General features: G+C 37.1%; 2 protein-coding genes across 5 annotated transcripts; both read right to left on the bottom strand.

Moving 5' to 3' along the window:
• Positions 1 to 375: 375 nt before the first annotated feature.
• Positions 376 to 16,316, bottom strand: add2 (adducin 2 (beta)). Of its 4 annotated transcripts, XM_056746038.1 has the most exons (16): positions 15,902 to 16,316; positions 12,406 to 12,653; positions 10,695 to 10,836; positions 9,958 to 10,109; positions 9,073 to 9,153; positions 8,104 to 8,253; positions 7,128 to 7,271; positions 6,933 to 7,031; positions 6,193 to 6,369; positions 5,862 to 6,101; positions 4,888 to 5,004; positions 4,480 to 4,566; positions 3,512 to 3,644; positions 2,334 to 2,399; positions 1,595 to 1,628; positions 1,286 to 1,401 (listed from the first exon to the last, which is right to left on the bottom strand). In XM_056746038.1, coding segments are annotated over exons 2-16 (1,773 nt in total). In that variant the 5' UTR covers positions 12,556 to 12,653; positions 15,902 to 16,316; the 3' UTR covers positions 1,286 to 1,400. The 4 variants fall into 4 exon arrangements, with proteins under 4 accessions (XP_056602013.1, XP_056602015.1, XP_056602017.1 ...); XM_056746035.1 differs by lacking the exon at positions 1,595 to 1,628 and having other exon boundaries at positions 376 to 1,401; positions 15,902 to 16,315; XM_056746037.1 differs by lacking the exons at positions 1,595 to 1,628; positions 2,334 to 2,399 and having other exon boundaries at positions 376 to 1,401; positions 15,902 to 16,314.
• A 1,342-nt stretch (positions 16,317 to 17,658) lies between these two features.
• figla (folliculogenesis specific bHLH transcription factor) lies at positions 17,659 to 20,452 on the bottom strand. Its single transcript, XM_056746801.1, has 4 exons — positions 20,234 to 20,452; positions 18,310 to 18,459; positions 18,060 to 18,149; positions 17,659 to 17,929 (listed from the first exon to the last, which is right to left on the bottom strand). The coding sequence occupies exons 1-4, from the start codon at positions 20,429 to 20,431 to the stop codon at positions 17,741 to 17,743; spliced, it is 627 nt and encodes a 208-aa protein (XP_056602779.1). The 5' UTR covers positions 20,432 to 20,452; the 3' UTR covers positions 17,659 to 17,740.
• Between the last annotated feature and the right edge of the window lie 1,356 nt (positions 20,453 to 21,808).

The raw sequence follows: 21,808 nt of genomic DNA, 5'->3' as shown, positions 1-21,808 counted from the left end.
GCGCGGAAATGTGAATCGGGCCTTGGTCTAGCGACGCCTCTGGTTCTTACCACACATTACGTTCTTTTTTAGCAAACTATTGTTTTGTTAGTCAAAATAAAAAAGCAAATACATTATGCATTTACATTAGTCTTTATATAAATGCTTCCCTGTTTAATTAGTGTATAAACATAAAATGACGGCATATTTCGCTTTTTCTGCTTTGGCGACGGTTTTTTAGTGTAGTGACGTCTACAATGGTCAACAGCATGTAATATTCCGTTTCAGAACCGCAGCTTTGCAAAATGTGTTTGCAAAGTTAAATTGAATTAAATTGAATAAAATCTGTCTCTAATTTCACAATCATACATTGATTTGAAACCCAGCTTCATAACAGTGACTAAAAACAGGTTTACATGGATGTGATCTTTAATGACTGTTACATCCGATCCTAGCATTTTACATTCTAATATTGACATGGAATCAAGTTTATAAACCAGCTGATATACACACTAAAGCATTTAAATAACAGACAGGTCATAAAAATAATCAGGCCTAAAATTGCAAAGAAGTCTCCAGCATACATAAAAAATAAATATCATCATAAAAACTAAAATACATGGAAATGAAATAAATTCGTGCATTTAAAGTTGGATGCTCTTTGCAGCAACAAGCCACTATCTTGCTTATTTTGGGCATTTGTCAGTTTTTAGTCAACTCAGAACACAGTTATGTCATAACTTATGTCACGTAATTATATTAACACCTTGATGAAGATGACTGTGCAACAATTATAATCGATAGACATGAACAATCAATGTTTACTCAATGCCACATTCTTTTTTTTCAATGCATGTGCTAAGTGCAATTTCATTTTACAGCAGGGGGGGGGGGTCACTAGAGCAGGTTGTGTACTTCATGTATCAATGAAGCATTGTGAATTTTGCATCAGTGTGGACAAAGAGTAAAGCAAGAACAGGTTTCAAGTCATAACCCATTATCAAAAACTTGTGTGGTATGTGATCATCAGTTAGTGAATACACAATGAATAGATGAGTAAGTGTGTCTGGTGGAAAGTCTACAAACACTCGAGTGCTGTTTGTTTTTGAGCATGTGTGTGAAACTGTTAGTGAAGAACACTTCTTAACTCTGTAAGAATTCAAGTTTCTACTTTCTCTTTCTGTTTCTTGCTTTTCTTTAGGAAACAAGGGGCCTTGAATTTCTTCTTTTTCTTTGAGGGGGATTTGGAAGGCGAGCCCTCTGGGGTGTTGCCCGCAGGTTTGTTGGACGGAGCAGTGGGCGGCGTCGAGGGTGTGGTTTCTGAAGTGTCAGTGGTCGTTAGAGCCTTCATTTCTTTTTCTAGCTCCTCCAGTTTCTTCTCGTCACCTTCATCGTCCTGCACAACATCTGTGGTTGGTCCATCTGTATATAAAAGCACAATTTTAACAAATCAGAGAAGAAAAAAGTAAAATAAAAAACAAGCCAAGCAAGCAATTCATTTTCACAATTTTAGAACTTTTATCCATGACACAGAAGCAGCTGCTTTGACATGATCGTTTTCGCCCAACATGCTCTTCCAAGTTGTGTGCAATGTCTTTAGTTTCCATATACTCACTAGTGAGACAAGATCTCAGTACCGAACGATTGTCCTACAAATAATAATTAAACAGAAACACACAGAGAAGCACAAAGGTGTGAAGACAGATGGAGGTCACAGTACAGAGCTGAAATGTCACACATAAAAACAGAAACGCGAAAATTAAAAATGAACACAGACATCCCTTGTTACTTCACCCTTCCATTTAAAGGGAAAAATTATTTACGTAATTATTTACTTAAACAAACCTGTACGTGGTTATTTTTTACTGTAAAACACAAAGGGAAAATTCAAACACAGTGCTTTTCCACATATTGTACTTACAAATCTTCAGAAGCCAATTTTTATTAAGAAACATAATGACTGTAACCGTAAAACTGAAAAGCGATCTGTGTGGACAACTTTAATGACAGATGTTGTCAATATAAACTGTTATATGAAAAAAATGAAACATTCTGGGTTGATAAGATCTGAAACCACATGAGGGTAAGTAAATAATGCCAATATTTCCATATATTATAGGGTAAGGGATTCCTTCAAGGCGATTATAATTAAAATAGGATTAAATTTGCACTGGTCAGTGTAAAGGAAAAAGCTTTTTGAATTACAAATTCTTATTAGTGTTGTTAGTAACTGGGGTTGTCAAGCAGCAGTGAATGATGAAGCACACCAAACAGCATGTGGGAGCACAGCAGGTGTTTCAGAGGTGTGATGTTCACAAGCGCAGGTGTTAGGTGTAGCACCCCCATGCTCTCACCTGATGCTGGGGTCTTATTGGGGGAGGTAGTCGGGGGTGCCCCCGTATCATTCACCACCTCCTCACCTTTTACAACATCAGGGGAAGGAAAGGAAAGAGAACAGGTGAAGGGCAAGGACAGAAAGAGGAGAGGAATTGATGTTATGTACAGGAGGGTTTTTTTCTGCTTTTTGGAATCAATCTTCAGTGGCAGGTTTTTATGTGGCCATGTTTTTTTTCATGTCAAATATATAAGTTGAATTAGTTAATTCAAATATAAAATCTTTAATTCAATATGTATTGAATTGGGGAAAAATAGAAAATCAAGGAATTGACCATGGGGACATTCTTTGAACCCACATTTTGAATATATGGGGCATTTTAATCAAACGTTGCTTAATTTCTGACTCTGATGTACAGTTAAGAACAATCCTGAAGGGGCTTTTAAATTTAGTGTATGTGTATAAAGGTTAACAGGATAAGACATCCGTGTTGTAGACGGGAATGATTGTCGGGACATTCAATTCTAAAAAACGTTTCTGGAATGATCCTGCAATTAAATGAAACTTTATTGCCGGAATTATTTTTAAATACATGCATATTTGGGTAGATAACAAATTACATAGATGAACTATGAGTTCATTGTTTTCAAAGTTATGTGACAACATCTCATCATTTTAAACTTAGCTTTTGTGTTTACTGAAATCATTTTTACAAAAATATTCTGTGTCATCTCATAAACTATATTAAATCACAAAAATGCATATATTATTCATAATTTTACAATTCATATTTTTTATATAAAATATAATTGTATAATTTATATGTAAAAAATGATGCACCTAAATTCAGAAAATGCTTATAACATAATATACACACTTTCACATGTTAGCTACTCTTTTTACCCACTTAATTGTTATTAATTGTTTTCTAAACAGTGTGCTCTTAAAGGCTTTTAATTTCTTAAAATTAAAATCACAACTTCAGTGTTCTGTAACAAAGTGACGTCCCGTCAATATTTCTGAAAGGACGTAAGCTGTTCACATAAGGCACTGCAGCGCTTATTGAATTTGGTTTCTTTCATCCAGTGCACAAATCAATAAAATGACAATGTTTTGCCTATAAGTCAATAGGTTTTAAAAGGATCAAGTGGAACTGAACTACTGTCTAAGTCTTGTTAAGAGACTGTCAGCTCATACCGTCCTCTCCATGTTGTTTGCGCTGCACCTCCTTGCGGTACTCCTCCAGCTCCTTATCCGTCAGCTCATTGAAAGGATTCGGAGGCTCTGGTTCTGTTGTGACTTGGGGTATGGGCTCCACTTGCTCTGGAGACTGAAAACACGCAATTCATAAGTACACATATGAGTAAACACAAGCACAGACGTAGAAAGGATGCCATCTGGCTTGAGAAATATATGAATTAGATTTGTTTCTTCTCATTATTACTGGCATTAAAATGATATATTATTGATGTTTCTGCTGTCACCATTCTATAACAGTTTAAAGCGGTTGTTCACCCCTGAATCAAAATTTCCCCATGTTTTACTTACCCTATAGGCATCCTAACTGAATATGTTTTTCTTCTTGAAGAATAATGCAGTCGGAGTTATAATACCACATATTATTTTAATTCCAAGTGGTGAAATGGGTTTTGACTTTCGTTTTCTTCTAATAGGATATCATCCACTCTGGCGGGAGCTTTCGTCACCATCATTTGCCGGAAAAACAAGTCTCTTGCTCATGCGTATTCGAGAGATGGCGGGAGCTAGACATCAAAGTTAACGTCTTTGATCCATGCACTTTTCGGAGCTTCAAAAAATCAACACCCATTCACTCGCATCCTACCACTTGGAAGTAAAAGGATACGTGGTATTATAACTCCGACTGCATTATTCTTCGAGAAGACAAATATATTCAGTTAGGAAGCCTTTAGGGTGAATAAAACATGGAGAAATTTTGATTCAGAGGTGAAATCTACTCAATGGAGCTGGTAGTAACTCCCTTGGGTAGCAGAAAGCTGAATAAAATTAAACCAAATATGTGATGCAATACTGTGGTAATCTGAGTCATTTCATGCGGATTAGATGTGGGTCTGTGCAAAGATTTCTGATCTAATCCTCGCCCAAACACACGTTGTGTAGTGACTAATGCCGTTGTGTTTTCTTACCGGTGGACTGTTGTCTGTTATGACACTGGCTAACACCTGAGACTGTGGTCCGGCTGTTTTCATGTCCTGACGATTCTGCTCCCTTATCTGAAGAGATACATCATTATCATTCCCCACACTCGTATTCCATACGGCATGCTTATAAAAATCGAATAAATTGTATTGCTCAGTATAATCTGTATGTGCAATCTAAGTGCATTAAGACAGAAGGCCAATGTTTGGCATCTTTTAAAGAAAATCATTAATGCAACATGTCAGGGGGGAAGCGTCATGTGTTTTAACTGTGAGTTGGGAGATCTTAAAAAAAACATGATTTGTTTGGATTTCATCTTTGTAAACATTAACACCATCTGCTGTTGTCTGCGACATCTCATCTCATCTAGTGAGTAATAAAAGAGCTCACTGTACCTTATTTCTAGTCTCCAGCACCTCTTTTGGGTTAGTGAATAGTGGGACAAACTGGTTAGGATTTTCTATCTTAATTCCTTTTCCACTTCCCTGGGTCATTTCTTCTGATTTTAACCACTAAAGAAAATAAACATCACAAAAGAAATTCAGTTTCTACCTCTGTCAATCAGGAACTTCGAGTGGTAATAAAAACAGACACCAGACAGTGTAAATAAATTGTAAAGTTAGGAAATACAACAGGTATGTGTGACTGATATAAAAGCAGCCAGCAGAGGGCAGTGCCAACACTGCCGTGAGGTTAATGACAATGAATTTCCTACCCTGCATTGCAGAGCAGGAGAAAGAAAGTGGGTGGAACATTTTAGGAGAGAGAGAGAGATACTGAGATACTCATACACCATTGTATGACAGTAGTTTTTACTTCTATTGATGTTTTCTATATGTTATCTTTCATTATATACTTAACATATTTTTTATAATTTTTTTGTGATGTGACGTATGTCTTGACCTAATACCATAATAGCATTACATTGCTCGGACGTTGCAATATGGATGTGTTTTTTAGGTTGTTAAAGGGACCGTCCCCTCTAAAATAAAAATTCTGTCATCATTTACGATATGTTCTAAAACGGAATAAATGTCTTTGTTCTGATGAACTAGGAGAAATATATTTGGAAGAATGTTTGCAACCGATCAGTTCTTGGCCACCACTGACTACCATAGTTGGAGAAATTACAATGGTAATCCCTGTGACCCAGAACTGTCTTCCAACATTCTTCAAAACATTTTATTTTGTGTTCAACAGAACAAAGAAGTGTATAAAGCTATTTGTCCTACTATCGCGGTCAATGGTGGCCAATAATTGTCTGGAACATCTTGAGGGAGAGTAAATGATGACAAAAGATAAATATTTTGGGTGGACTGTTCCATTAAGTGGGCTTTTTGGAAGTTGTTGATGAGTTTGAATCTATTACCGTTGTCCGATGTCCCGGGCTGGCCTGGTCCTGGTTGACTTTCTGATAGGTATTTGGGGTGTTGAGCCATCTAGTCTTCTGCTGTTGTCTCTGCGCGTGGGGCTGGAAACGGGGGTGTGGATGAACACCATCTTCGTGGAAGGAAAACGACGTGACTGTAGCAGGAACCTCAACCTCTCTTCTGGTTTTAGAGCGTTCCAGCAGAACTGGGAAACGGTAGGCATATCCGGTACGGTAACCCTAGAGAACGTTTGGAGAACAAACCTGTTAGGTCGGGCTGGTAATAAAATTGTATTCAAGTCAGTCCAATTACATAGAAGCATAGACTAACCAGATTGTCCAACGTCCTCATTAATGCTTCAAACTCATGTTCTCCCAGCCTGCTTTTGTGCATCGGGCCGAAGGTGGATCCGGCCCAGCCCACAGTGCCAGTAACAGAGGGCCTGTGAATGCTGCGGTCCAGCATGATGAGGTTTTGCTCCCCTCCGGCGCTGCACAGTGCTGCCACCTGACAGAGGAGGGGAACATTGCAACTTAGCCTTTCATAGAATTTGACATTTCACAGATGATTTAATCCAAAGCGTTCAATTTAGCATTTGGGATCCAGTTTGGAAGTACAAAACATTATTTGGCATTAATGATCCAGTTTGCAAAATCTCAACATTTGGAAGTACAATAAGCCAATGAGTGGACTGCATTGTGGGAACAGAATTTCACACAGTAAGCCATGTTATAAAGTGCTTATTTTGGCAAATGCAGTATGTCATCCTGATATTCGTTACATACAGTATATAATGCAGAAAAAGTAGGAGTAATATGACACACATCTAAAAATAGCTACACAATAGCAGCATTGTTCAGTTGTACCCCAGCAGACCAAAATGAACTGCTTGACCTTCATTTACTGGATCTCTTTTCACAATATTGTTTTTTTCTCTCTCTCTCTATTTTACGGACTCTCTCAATCTCAATTACATAAATATTCTGTCTCTTTTCTAACAATCATTCTGTCTAATGATGTACTCTTCAGTATTTTATTGTTCTTCAGTGGTAGATTCATGCTTTGCCTACCTGTATTTGACAGGCGTTGTGAATGTGGTAAATTGTGTAAAAGGCCTCTTCCACCGTTTCCCCCAGAGCCACAATACCATGGTTCCTTAAAACCAACACCTGTAAAACAACAACAAACACATTTGTTGCAATATGAAAATATTTACGTTTTTTCAAGTTTTAATCAGCCAATAACATAACTTTTTATGATATAACCTTGCATGTAGGCCCCAGGCTCTTCTGAAGTTCAACTCGGTCTTCTTCTTCCTCCATTACACCATTATAGTCATAATAAGCAACATCACCCACCAGCAAGGCCTCATGGGATAGCGGTAGGAGGCCACACTTCATGGCTGATACCTATGAAGGTAAAATGTGCTGTGTAAGGATCAGTGCAATTTTAGTTTTTCTTCGCTAAACTCTCTTCATATGTTCTAAAATGTACAATTGTAGCCTTAGAAATCTTTTTGTTTACTAATAATGAAAAGTCATAATAATAATACTAATAATATGAATATTTTTGCAACGGATTTATGTGGTTAAGTTATAATTTAATATAAAAAGAGCAATTTCTAGAATGTAGTGTACTAGTTTTATCAAAGATGAGGTAACGTGCTATTTCATGCATTCTGACTTCTTTAGACTGTTAAACGTGCTGGCTTGTCAAGTTTAACATAGTCATCTTGTCGAAAAACAAGATGAACGTATGACGTAGTATTTCTGTGCTCGATTCACTCCGCCAGGGTTCAAACAGGTTTCGTCAAGTTTTTTTCGAACATGGGTTTTCGTAAACCCTTATTGGACAATTTTCCCAGAAAAGCAAGCCCACGCGTCTTCCAGCGGGCGAAAGAGCCCGTCCATGCATCAACCAGCCACCTGCCAGACATGAACCACACGCGATGTCAAACTAAGTCATATGTCTGTGTTTTGTTGGCAATCGGCGTAAACAACATGACCTTATAGTGAATCAATGCGATGATGTATTGTGTGCTCGTGCTGTAGTTCCTCAAGATTGTAGATGTACTCAAGATTACTATGAGATTGGCAGAAACTATTTATTTCCTCTTTAACAGTGGGTATCAAAACTAAATACTTGAAACAATCAGTGCATACTTCATATAAACCAAAGCTTTCATTCCTCCACTTAAATTTAAGAAAACAAATAAAGCGTTAAGTTGATAGAGGGACATACTGCAGCGGTGGCCGGAGTGTGAAGATGCACCAGACATCGGACATCTGGTCTTGCAGAGTAGATCGCAGAATGCAGGCTGAACGCAGACACATCCACTCCTAGTGTTGTGCTGCCTCTCTCGACCACCTCACCAAGAATATTCACCTTTACCTGTACATCACACACAGAAGCTGTAAAACAGAACCTGCAAAACATCCATGCTGACCTCATAAAATCACCATAACAGTTGGGTGGTGTTTAGCACAATTAAGCATACATGTAAAGTCTAGCATATAGCATATAGTCATCTATATTCGAGTGCATTTTTTAATATTGACCAAATAGACTTTTAGCAGACACATCATTCTCTTCAGAGAAAATGGAGAAAAATATTGATGTTCGCATCTTGTTTCCACAAGGAACGTCAATACAGGAAGGAAAATTGTGTTTATGGGGGGGGGGGTTAAAAACTGATGATTAAGATTCAGTGATTCTTTGTTATTAAAATTTCATGTTGGACATTTTAACCTTTCAATCATAAAAATGTGAAATTAAAGGACAGATTTCTTTAATTAGAAATCACTGTATAATTTAACCATCCCCCATCATGCACTGTGCTCATCTTAAATATAAATGCCTTAACTATTACAATATGTAATTAATTCATTTAAATTTCTCCTTTAACCCTTTAATGTAGTCTGTTAATGTATTTAATCTTGTACAATATTTATCAGACACAACACATTGAGCAGAGACATGAAAAATATCTTTCTTGCAATGCATTATTCGTTTTTGATATAAGGCTCTTATAAAGCACGATATGTGTCCATTATAATCCTGAAATCACTGAAATCTTCCACGTCACATCATTGTTAATTTGACCTTCATTTGAATGCTTTTGCACAAAAAACAACGGAAAGTGCTTCATCAGCTGTTATCTCATGAGAGGAACCCATTCGTAATGTGTGCAAAGAGTGTGTAAAAGCTCACCAGACTGGAGGCAGTCACCTCCCCGAAGGCCAGACCGTGCGGCAGCACCAGGAAGTGCTCCTGCTCCTTACTAACGCGTATCTGTGGCGAGAGAGAGAAAGTGAGAGAGAGGCTAAGTAGTCATTTAGGAGATGCTTTTATCCAAAGCGAAACAGTACAGTACAGAACTTCCATTTATTACAGGAACAATAGCGAGCTGAAGTTAAATGACTCAAGAACACAATGATGACAGCTCGTGGCTTCAACTTTGGGGAATCAAACCAGCAACTTTCTGGTTACCAATCATGATCTTTATGCACAGTTAGGTGGCTTATTGAAAACATACGCATCCAAATGCAGATACTGCAGGTGCAGTGTGCGCAAAAAAAATATTTAGACACTTAAAGGTGTAGTTCACCCAGAAATAAAAAATATTTCATCATTTATGCTCTCTAATCTCATTCCAAACCTGTATGACTTTCTTTCTTCTGCAGAACGGAAAATAAAACATTTTGATGAACTTTTGTAACCAAACAACTGACTTCCATTGTATTCGCACAAAACCACTGAGACATTTCTCAAAATGTATTCTTTTGTGTTATATAGTAGAAAGAGTCACATACAGGTTTTGAATGACACGAGGCTGAATAAATGATGGCAGAATTTGTATCATTGGGACCTCCTTTATTCATCTTAATACAGGGGTGGCAGCCATGTGTGATCGTTTAAAATACACTGTATGAAAAAAACAATTAGATTATCATGACCATGAGTTATAAAAAGCTTAAACAGACACATGCATATAGTACAAGTTAACCAACTCATATTTAGGAAAGAAGCAGCGAGGCCTTTCATTGAAAAATAAAACATTTATACACACACAGAGGGAGAGAAGATTTATCTTACTGTGAGACATGTGTTGGCAATCTGGGCCCAGCCGTATAGATCCAGCAGGCGATGTACACTAGCTAGCTTACAGCGCATCAGTCTCTCACCCTTCACCATGGAGCTCGGCTCCCATCCGTGCAGATCATTAATAGGGGTCACCATGGTAACGGCTTCACAGGCATTAGTAACAACAACACAAGAGTGTCAAAAAATGTGCTACTCATGAATGAATCTGCATAAAGTTTTTTAGACGGAGCTTAAGTCCACTGAATTAAATTCACCGTTTCAATGTGAAATGCAAACTAAACTCTGTCTCAGCCGCCTAAGGGTGAACTGTGTCAATATATGTTATGAAAGGTTTCAATATTCTGTATAATAAAGTGAAAGTAGTACAATGCTCTTTAAATACTCCATTGCACATTTATGTACACATAAGGAGTGTCTAAATAATATATCAATAATAATTAATGACACTTTAAAAAGGGGAATTCATGTGAACCGTGTAAAAGCGTCTTTTTTGTATAAAAAATATGATGATAATAAAATATGACAGAATATTGGAAATAAAAATACTAAAAGCCTGTCATCCAGGGAATAAAAAAAAACTAATGTTAATACTTGAACACCCTGTTGCAACCCTGGAGTGTCTCTAACAATAAACATTTATGGTTCATCCCTTAAGGATTTTACCAACCCAGATGTTTATCCCATAGTATGCCAGATCAGATATGGAATTAATCCTGTGTGTTACGCACTGGATTGGGTGACAGGCAGAGCGGCAGGCGATCCATGAGCAGCCATGTAGTCAGCGATCTGTCGAAGAGCCCACAGACTGGAAGAAGTGCCTTCCTTCTTCATCTGCTCCTGAATCAACATATCCAGCTCCTCTTTGAAGGACTAAAACACACACATATCGAAACATTTACCTACCCAATGCACGCAAGTGACAAAGTTAGGTTAAACACATCATATAAGTCTTGTTTATATATACGCCCTAAAAATGCTGGGTTGTTTCAATCTCAGTTTGGGTAAATATGGACATTTAAACCAGCTATTGGGTTGTGCATATTTAACCCAACCCATTTACTCAACCAAGGGATGAATGCTTTTGACAACTGATGCCTTATTACAAGTATAATGTTAGATATTGAAACTGGGTACTGTAAGGTCCTGCAACTCAAATTTTCCTTCAAAATGTACATTGCATGTAGCATCTGTAACTGCGTGTATTATGCTTAATAAACCCCCGGGAGATTGCATTTATTAGATATAATTTACTAGAATGATCTTGCTTGTTCTGTATACACTGTGCTGTGTTTTTTGATTTTCTTATTTTCTCCTGTAAAGCGGCTTTGTGAAAAGCGCTATATACATTTTTTTTTATTGAATTATTATAAGATCTGAAATACCCAGAGTATCAAAAATGTATATGTAAATATAACATTTCGAAGACTAATCTTACATTTCTTTTTTCTTGATTACAAAAACAAAACAGAACAACTGTAATTATCTTCAAACAAAGGCAATATCCCTTTAAAGGTCAGATCAAAATAAAAGAGAAAATGTTGCTTATCACAGAACAGATACAAAACAACACAACACATTTTTAAACATACGAAGCAAGCAGGGGAAAAGCTATCCACAATAGGGCCTCATGCTGACCTCTTCATTTCTGTCATTTAAAACATTTCTGCTTATTTGTTTTGCACCAAGACCTAAAACACATGGCACTATCTCGTTTCTCGCTCTCTGCTCTCTTCAGCTGCATCTGTCAGTGGTGATTCAGAGCAGATTATATCTGAGCTCGTCAGATAATCATATCTTTGGGAACCTATTGAGGGGGCAGGGGAGAGAGGACAGAAGGACTGGACATAGCATAGGACATGAAAGAGTGCACAGAACAAGTGAAGAATAGGAAGAAAATGAAAGTGGATCTTCTGCGAATGAGAGATATGCCATTTCTAAGACCTTTCTGAGGGCTTATAGAAGCCACTTGAAATACTCACTCACACAATTAGTTTCACCATTTATAAAAAAAATCCCCATGAAAAGCAATTTTCTGCATTAAGTCTTTCAATAACCGACAAACAAATGTTTTTTTTTTAATCAGCCAAATTCCCCAAACCAATCGATACAACTTAAAATTCTAAAATCCTCTTAGTGCAAAGTCAAAGCAATAAAAAACAGCACACTCCAATAATGCATTGGAAATGACTCAATCATATCCAAAAAATTCCCACTCCACTCTCAAACTACTTGTGTATTTTGAGTTGCAAATATAACTTTTTTTACTTAATACATGAACCAACTGCTTTATATTGTCAGTTTTGATTCATTAATATATAGTGCATCAAATTGTTTGCAAAAAAGTGTAATGTCGCGTTCTCGTCTTCCCGGTCTATTTTACAGACCCTTAGCTCAGATATGGACTTTATTTATAGTTGAACTGTATGGCTTGTCACTCACAGGACTTTGCAGGAGACTGGAAACACGTTTCTTGAGGCCACAGGATGACGTTGACTGCTGGGGAGACTGGAGCATTTCCATCTCCAAACACTCGCCGTCCACAGGACTGTGCTGCACGGGCGTCCCTTTAGGGGTGGGGGAGGTACTCATCTTCTTTTTCCCAGTGTGAAAGAGAGAGAGAGAGAGTAAAGATGCAAGGAAAAGAGAGCAAAAAGAAAGGATAGGCAACACAGAAATTGGCGAGATGGCTAGATGGGGACACAAAAACACACAAAAAAAAATGTAAATTAGTCAGTTGTGGACAAACACAGTTTTATTAAGATATCATTATTCACATTAGGGGGATAAATCCCCTTGAAATTTGTAAATGTGAGGATATACACATGAATAACACACACACATACAAATGCACACAGGCCGATCTGCACACACAAGATAAGAAATTATACACACCACACCCAGAGTCATGTGATGGTCTGCACTAACTGTCACCTATCTCCAAACACTCAGTTTAAGTGCCCTTAACAGGATTATATAGGGCACTGCAATTACAGACTTAAAAACACATCCACAGTTCTTTACGTGCATTAGTAAAGTGATCGATTCCTTTGCATGTTCGATTAAGGAAGATCCATTTTTGAAATAACAAGATTTGTACTGACAACTGGACTTTGCTCTAATAGCTGGAGCATATTAATATCCCATGATGCATGACACAAAATACATTTTCCATTAATAATTTCCATTTTCTTATTTTTTTGCAATTTGCTAAAATAGTTTAATAAGTTTAATGTGCAGAAGTCTTTCGTTGGTTGGCTTACAAAAAAGTTTACATAATGTGGCTCTGTGGCATTTTTTAAATGTTGCATGTTCAAGCAGACTGATAACCGTCGGCCTCAATTCCCCACCTCACCACTAGATGCCGCTAGTTTTCATTCACTGGACCTTTAAAGAGATGTACTTTCTTCTGAAAAACCAAAAATTCGATATTTCAAAGCATATAGTTAACCTAACAGCGATGTCTTCCATTGACTTGCATTGGTTTTGTGTTCATGCAATAGAAGTGTATTGGTGCCGCCACTGTTCGGTTACCAATTTTCTACCAATAAATGTCTTTTGTGTTCCGCAGAAGAAAGTATGTTATAAAGGTTTGAAATGACATGAATGTGATTAAATGATGACAGAATTTGCATTTTTGGATAAATTATTACTTCAAGTTTTCATAACCCTTAGAAGTATTAATCTCTAAACTCATTTTATAGAATTTACACTAAAAATATATATATATTTTATCAACTATTTGCAATCATGTATTTGTCGAATCTGCATCTAAAAATATTTTAGCAATCCCATAAATGCATCCAATGAAGTTAAAGCACTTGCAGTCACAGTATCTTTGTGTTTGGTCATCTAACAGGGGCTCAGGTGCTCTGGGACCCCCGCTCAGAGGCCTTCTCCCGGGGGAGACTTTATAATGACTGAGGCCTCTCTGGATCCAGACACCCAACAGGCACCGCCCTGTGCCTTTCCTAGGATCAGTTTCAAACAGAGCTTTCTACTCTAGTGGATCCAATTTAATCAAGTCCCTCTGCTATTACAGTGATCCACTCCCAGTGTACATCACATCGATGCCTGTCTGTAACTCGAACTGTAATCTCAAAGACAGCCTTGTCTTTTGCTACAGCAAGTTTTTGATGTCGTTTTGGGGAGAGATGAAAAAAGATGACACCAAAAACATGTACATGCGTCTGTTACGTATCGATCGCTCTGAGCTTCCCTGACCAGATGAAGGCTCTCTTCCCCACTGAGAGATCCTTATGCTTTTAAGTAGTATGGAAAGAGAGAAGGAATGAAGGATGTAAAGGGAATGCATAATGGTGAAAGTAATGCTTGATTGATTTTAAATGGGTTTTCCTATTAAGTTCACATGCAGTTGTGAATGCATTCTCTACTGCATCATGCACTGAGAACTAGATGACGCAGGCAAAAAAACTCAAACATGCTTTAAAAACACATATGGTAACAATCATCAATCAATAATCTCCATCATACAGTAAGTGCTTTTCTCTGAAATAAAATATAAAAATATAACTTCAATAAAATTTTGCCCAGAAATGCCTATATCCATAGCTTAGTTGCCAAAAGTTTCAACATGTTCTAGTCTTAGGTGAGATTTATGCCACTTATAAGGCATTTAAAGGATTAATAGTTTGCAACATTATAGTTTTGGACATCATGTATTTACATGCCTCAGTGGTTACATTGATACTATATTTTATCAGACTGAAAGTTTATGTCTTATTTTACACAATAAAATTACCAGAATAAAGATGTTGAATGCTGTTGTCCATGACAATTATTCTTTTAGATAATGATAAATGTTAATCCTCAAATGATTACGCAAGCATACTTTGACACCCCTGTTATACTTAATTCTGAAGAGACAATTCAAGAGAACAGCAGCGGGTGACCCTAATTTAAAAGGGTCAGGTTATTATATGATCACAATTTGGATGGCTGAGGATTGAACAGACAGGGTTGTGCCGCCCTCTCCCCAGGGCTCATCTGCTGGGGGAAATTCTCTTGTGTCACGCCCACTTCTTTTACAGGAAAACAACATCCCTTTCACCGATGTGAGAAGGGGGAGATATACTAAAGTCATTCACAATGATAACGAAACATGTGCGTCTTTTAAAGAAATAGATACTTTTCAGTCGACACGGTGTTATTAAAAAGCGCCTTTCTTTTGTAACAGCATTGACCACGTTAGCGCGGCTGCCTAGCAACAACGCCGCGACCGCAGCATCAGCACCAGCGGCTCGGTGGGGCTCAGCCTCCGGGCATCAGTGACGAGAGGATCCCACACTGAGATTACCCGTTCAGATTTTTTTAGGAACGCATGTCATTTTGCTAAGTACTAAATATTAAATCGAAGTACATCCCTGTATAAACAAACACCGCGACCGTGCTTTTAAAGCGTTAATGGGAGGGAAAAACAATAACACACATCATGATCAAACAATAGCTTCATGTGAAAGTTTATGTATTATGTCAAAATGTTACTCGCAGAATCATGAACGCTTCAATGAAAACAAGGCCCCAGGGCCTCTGATTGGTTAAACGCAACAAAACAGTTCAGAAGACACGAATGCATCTCAACAAAATACCAATGGAGTAGAGAAATGCATTCTGTTCTATTTTCTGCAGTGCGAAAATACATTTATTGAATGAACTATTAACGCAATTAATAATGTTGAAACAATAAATCCTGTAGTAGCTATAGCCTATTCATGCAATGATGATCCTGATGATCATCATGGCACTGCACATTCTCATAAGCAGCAATGTCACAATGAACATAATAAATGCGCGAAGTCCAAAATACATTCATTCACATCCACTAGTGAGTAAATACGATCTTGGGTCTGTTGAAATATTAACATGAACTAAACTCTGTAAATGTTAACGAAAAACAAATAAATCGAGAGATGCTCACCTCACAACATTTCGTCTTTGTCCTTTATACGCGTAGTAAAAACGTAACACTGCAACGCAATGTGTCCAAACACAACGCAATCGATGCTTAGTCTCTCTTTCCAATATGAATGGTTTTTTTCAGCTGTGTGTTTTCTTGGACCTCCGCATCCCCTCGTTTTTGACGTTTTATAGCAGGCAAGACCAGCCCACGACCACGCCTGGCAGTTTCATGACCTCCCTTCTTTACTATACATTGAACATTCAGCTTCTGTTCGGATTTCTTATAGACGCTACCAGTTTACCCGCCGGTGTTATTAAATACGAGCAAACGTCCACTAAACGAAAACGTAACGTTAATTACTATCTTGCACTGAATGCAGTGGAATTATCGCATCAGTTGATTTATTGGATGCTTTTGGCCACAGAACGATGCAGATGCGGATTGCTGAAACGTTGCACTGGCTTCACCTGCTGGTGATTTTATTATATTGCAAGGAGAAACTTTATCAAAACATTAAATAGAACAGGCCAGAGGTCTCCAACCTTTTTGTAAGCGAGGACTACCTGAAGAGATAAAATCATCTAGAGGGGCTACTTGTTGATAAAATACTTTCAGACTTTAAAGATGTAATGCATTACTTTTCAGCGCACAGGATCAAATTGAGTTTCTTCACATTTTCTGCACTTGAATACATCAAACCTTAAAACATAAGATAGTAACTATAACATTTCATGACGATGTAGCACTTGGTTGATCGGTATAGTCACAGATTCATCAACTGTCCTGTGCATAACTGTTGAACCCCATGCTTGGTGAGCACCTTACAGAGTTCATGCGGGCACCACGTTGGAGATCAGTGATCTAGAATATTAGCACAGTAAAGACCCATAAAAATGCAGAAATTTTAAATCAAAACTTTACAGCAAGTATACATTTGACTCATCTGTACTTTTCTAACATTAAATGCTGAATGCACCCAGATTTGTAAATTGGCAATCTTTGTAAAAATATAGATCTATAGTTTTAATTGAATAAAAAGCTTCAGAGAGCCTCAGAGAACGCAAACCGATGTAAAAATTTCTCATGGTTGCTTAGAGACAATTCACCCTAAAATAAAAATTATGACATCATTAAGGCTACTCACCTTCGAGTTGCTCCAGATCTGCATACATTTCTCTGTTCTGATGAATAAGATATTTGGAAGATAGCTTACAAAAGTTCTTGGACCCCATTGACTAGAATAGGAAAAGGTACTCTCTGTTGAACAAATAAGATATTTTGAAGAATGTAGGACAGCAAATAGATTTGGATCCCTTTTGACTCAATTATAATTTTTCCTACTTTGGTAGTCAATGGGGTCCAAGAACTGTTTGGTTACAAGCAGTTGTTTAAATATACTTCTCTGTGTTCATCAGAACAAATAAATTTATACAGGTTTGGAACAACTAGCGAGTAATTCATGACAAGATTTTCATTTATGGGTGCACTACCCCTTTAAATCAAGGTATGAGGTTAAAATAGTGAAGAATAGACCAGTTTCCTCACTATTTGTAAAAAATGAACACCACCAACAAACACAATTTATTATTTATTACTTATTTGCATAAATCATAATATAAATGTGCTGTAGAGCCTCAAAAATAAACTTTATACAGCTCTCTTTTTAATAGTTTAAGACAGTTTAAATATCTGCTGAATAGACAAAAAATTATTTATAGTGCAACTCAACTGCCAACCCTCAGTGCTCATAATAGGGGACAAATATTCTATAATAATAAATAGAAGCATCAGAAGGCTGTAGCTTCATCTTAAATGCACAAACAACAGAAATAAAAGCTTAATTCAATGTACAAGTTTCTACGAGGAAAGTTGTCCTGTTACCACAGTTTGGTCTGAGCCAACCTGCACAATGTACATTGGCACGACACACTGCACCGTCATGTTGTTGAGATCCACATCATCTTCTGATCCGGTCGCCGTGGTAACCAGTGGGGGAGTCACACTCACATCCGCAGACAGAAAGGGATTTGACATTGACTCCAGAGCCTGAGATAAAGACGATTGGAACATTAATTGCATGAAAAGCTTATAACCAATTTACATTGGTAACATCAGAATGCAAGCATTTCCGTGTAAATGAATGTAAAGGCCAGGTTCACATTTGAACACATCTCACATCTTCCATGGTCCATAGATCAGAGCAGTCAGTCTCTATGTTTGAATAGTTTATTCCAGTTTCTAGGAAAACATCAGTATGCCCACTACCCTGCGAAGAACAAGCATCAAGACATTTGCTGTATTATATATATATATTGAAAGCATGTTTTTTTTAACACCATCTAGGGCAAAAGGGATCTTACTTATTTTTCTGAGTACAAGTTTAATTCAGATCAAAAAAGACGACACTGTCGCCCCCGCTGACTTACACTGGACGATGTGTGATTGAGAACGGCTGTTAAAAGTCGAATGTACTCAGTTGCAGCTTTAAGCATGTCTACTTTGCTGGGCTTTCGGTCCTGTGGCATCACCGGCACGATACGCCGGAGATACGAGAACATGCTGTTCAGGCTTCTCACCTGAGGGAAGCGATAGATACATTAACCGTCAACATTACAGAAGCATATTTAAATGAGCTTTTTATAAGTAATTAGACTTTAGCCTGTGTTTTCCCATGTTCATTTCTATGTAAATGGAGAAATTAATAATGCCCCAATCAGTTTAAATAAAATTTATGGAGCTTTTCTTATTGTCAAGTATTTCAAAAGGAGTTTTTTGTAGTATACATACTCCATCAGCTTTAAACAAAAACAGAGCAACAGAGTGTCAAATGTGACAGAAACTTTTTATTGTATTGTATTGATTTTAATAATATTTGTAGCACAGCCACATTATTCATTTTCGTTAAATAACAAACAAGACATTACTTAACATGTCTCCTTTAGTAGTGTCAGTCTTACGAGTGCGAGACATCAATAAATTAAAGGGGTCATTTGACACAGATAAAACAAATATTATTGTTTTTTTTTTTAGATGTAATTCCATGTGTTTAAGGTTCAAAACACAATTTAAGATTCAAAAACGCTGTATTTTCCACATACCTTGCATGTTACCTTCTTTTTGCCCTGCCTCTTTGAAACGCATGGATTTTTCACAAAGCTCATCGCTTTGAAAAGCGAGGTGTGCTTTGATTGGCCAGTGAACCAGTGCGTAGTGATTTGTCGAATACTACAAGCGTGTGACATAAATGTAACGCCTCTTACCAGATTCGGAACATCACGTTCCAAAGCAATTTTACTGAAAGGTACGCCCATCTTACTTGCGTATACATTTGGGAGGACTTAGTCAAATCATACCACTAACTTAAGTAGATTTGTGGGGGTGGTGTGGCCATATGACCCTTTTAAACAATTAATGTAAAGTTTAAAAAAAACTACTCCTATCCCAAAATATTAGCCCACATCTAAAAATAAAGTTGCTTAAAAGGTTATTCACAGCAAAGCCATAAAATAACCATTTTTGGTTCCACAACGAAGCATCTCTTTCTTACATTTTAGAATCTGAAGAACCTTTTGTTACCACAAAGAACATTTTGTGAAACTGAAAGGTTCTTCGGATGTTAAAGGTTCTTTATGGAACCTTTTAGACAAAAGAGCATCATGAGGCACCTGCATTTTTAAGAGTGCATTTTCACAATTAAGGTTGAATTCTGCATGAAAGTGAAAATAATCTGACATGTATAGTCTAAAGAACCCCTTATGTGACAGATCAACACTGATGACATCACCTTGTCGGTTTACTAAAAATCATATAACCTATTGTCATAATTGCACATCTGCACCTCTCAGATCCACCATTCAGAAAGAATGTGGACTTCACATTTGAAACAATTACCTGTACCCAAATAGTCTTGTGAAATTACCTTACAATATGATTGAGCACAGCAGCTATCCGGGCAGTGTTATTAAACTAGATTTCTATTCTAGTTTCTAGGAACTAGGCTTTCCAAGAAACAGAAGTGATAATTAAATACATGAAGGAGAACTTTCCAGGAATACAAGTGCTAGAGGCATGAGAAATTATGAATGAGACCTTTGACCTTATCAGCAGCAGAAAACATGCCATAATATCATACCCAGCGGTTTTAATAATCAAAGTTCTATCAATAGTTTCAGTAACAATGGATTCACTAAAGTAACAGCATGTGTTTTTTCATTTCAACTGTAGTAAAACCCTGCTTTTTTGTTTAAACAACGGTTAATTTTATTTAAGTCAACCCTTCAGTGTCTGTAAGAGGTCATTAATGCACAAACCTCCGCGTAAATGGATATACTAACCCGCCTAAACACTCACCCGCAATCTCTCTTTTGCGTTGGCAAGCTGTCGTCTTTTAACAGATTTATCTCTGTCTTCAGTGTCGATGTAGTGTCCGTCTTCCAATTTGACATATTTGCCGATACTCACGTGCACTGGGAGTGATGGTTCAGCACTCTCGCGCAATAAAATATCACCCATGAGCTCGCGCTCTGGGACCTTCATTAGACCCACCATTGCCCTGAACTTTCTAGTGGTCATTTTAATTCTTTAATATCTAAATGAATAAATGAGATAATTTTGCATTGTATACTCTAATGTAACAAGGGCAAGCAAAGATATGCGGGGGAAACCAAACCATGCAACGGTATCTATTGTAGAATGTATAATTCTACTGGAAGCGAATAAATCACGTGATTATAGACATCTAATTCAAACTAATTTCACCTGTGAGTCAAGCCCCGCCTTTTCAGTAACGATCCAATGATACGCGACAGAAAAAGCACCTGTGTGGATGAGGTGCATTTTAAATCTTGACCGCTAGATGGAACAACAACGATGTGTTTCCCTTCTAAATGATGAAGAACTTTGAGTTTTGTGATTTAAAGTGAAGCTTCAATTCTGCTCATAGTAATCAGAAATGTTAAAAGTCAATTGTTGGGAAGATCTGGTTGTGAAATAGAGGAATTGTCACAGGGTGTCACATGTCATTAAATGCATTACAATTGCTATTGGCAAAGAACTGTCATGTCATTTTCTACTACCCTTTTCTTGTCGGTGTCTCAGTTGCTCTGTGTTTCATACTTCTTTTGTAGTGTAGGGTGGAAGTATGGCTTAATTTAGAATGACAGCCTTCCATTGTGACAACACCCCTTTGTGCATCATTTATTCACCTTCATATCATCCAACCCTGCATTACTTTTTTCTTATGAAGAACACAAAAGAAGACATTTTAAAGAATGTTGGTAACCAAACAACATTTCCTCCCCAAAAGATGGACACAAAAATACTAAGCATATAGTCTATCTATTGTGTTATACAGGAGAAAGAGCCACACAGGTCTCCATCCCAATATTTTATACATCAATTAATAGTATTTTAAGCATACAGTGGTGTTAAATAATTATTAAATAAATAAGTAATGGTATGAATTAAAAACCTGTATAAAACTGGGAACTGTAAACCTTGTTAACAGTTAACAATATGGTGTAACAGCAACAATTTTGAAAAAACTAACAATGAAGATAAATCTCTCTTATGATATTTTATATTATACATTTAAATATGAATAGTATTAAATAACATATTACGAACTGTTTGTTTTCTAAATGTTTGCTGTCAGACCATGTATGGTTTATTTGTCAACCCCAATACAGTTTTAATTTTACTGACAGAAAAATCAGGCATGGATGCATCAGGTTACATTTGCATGAACTTTGTTTCACACATTAAACATTTCTACTGATTACTTCACCAGTGAAATTATGTGAATCGATAATGTCACAAAAAATACTATCATTATTGACCTTTGGTCTGAACTTGTGCAACTGCTCCAGAAACGTAATGATGCTTATCAGCCTCTTTCTTCTCAGAAATCATGCTTTATAATGTTTA

This window comes from Triplophysa dalaica, chromosome 4 (assembly GCF_015846415.1).
Source record: "Triplophysa dalaica isolate WHDGS20190420 chromosome 4, ASM1584641v1, whole genome shotgun sequence".
Taxonomy (NCBI): domain Eukaryota; kingdom Metazoa; phylum Chordata; class Actinopteri; order Cypriniformes; family Nemacheilidae; genus Triplophysa; species Triplophysa dalaica.
The sequence above is the reverse complement of the archived record's forward strand: the minus strand, read 5'-3'. Positions and strand labels throughout refer to the sequence as shown.

Coding starts and splice junctions, on each gene's coding strand:
- add2 (XM_056746035.1), bottom strand. CDS start 12,555: ATGAGTACCTCCCCCACCCCTAAAGGGACGCCCGTGCAGCACAGTCCT. Junction 7,032..7,127: donor GCCTGGGGCCTACATGCAAG/GTTATATCATAA, acceptor GTTGTTTTACAG/GTGTTGGTTTTAAGGAACCA. Junction 2,400..3,511: donor CAAACAACATGGAGAGGACG/GTATGAGCTGAC, acceptor ATGTTGTAAAAG/GTGAGGAGGTGGTGAATGAT.
- figla (XM_056746801.1), bottom strand. CDS start 20,431: ATGGTGGGTCTAATGAAGGTCCCAGAGCGCGAGCTCATGGGTGATATT. Junction 18,150..18,309: donor TCAATCACACATCGTCCAGT/GTAAGTCAGCGG, acceptor TGTTCTTCGCAG/GGTAGTGGGCATACTGATGT. Junction 17,930..18,059: donor ATCTATGGACCATGGAAGAT/GTGAGATGTGTT, acceptor TCTTTATCTCAG/GCTCTGGAGTCAATGTCAAA.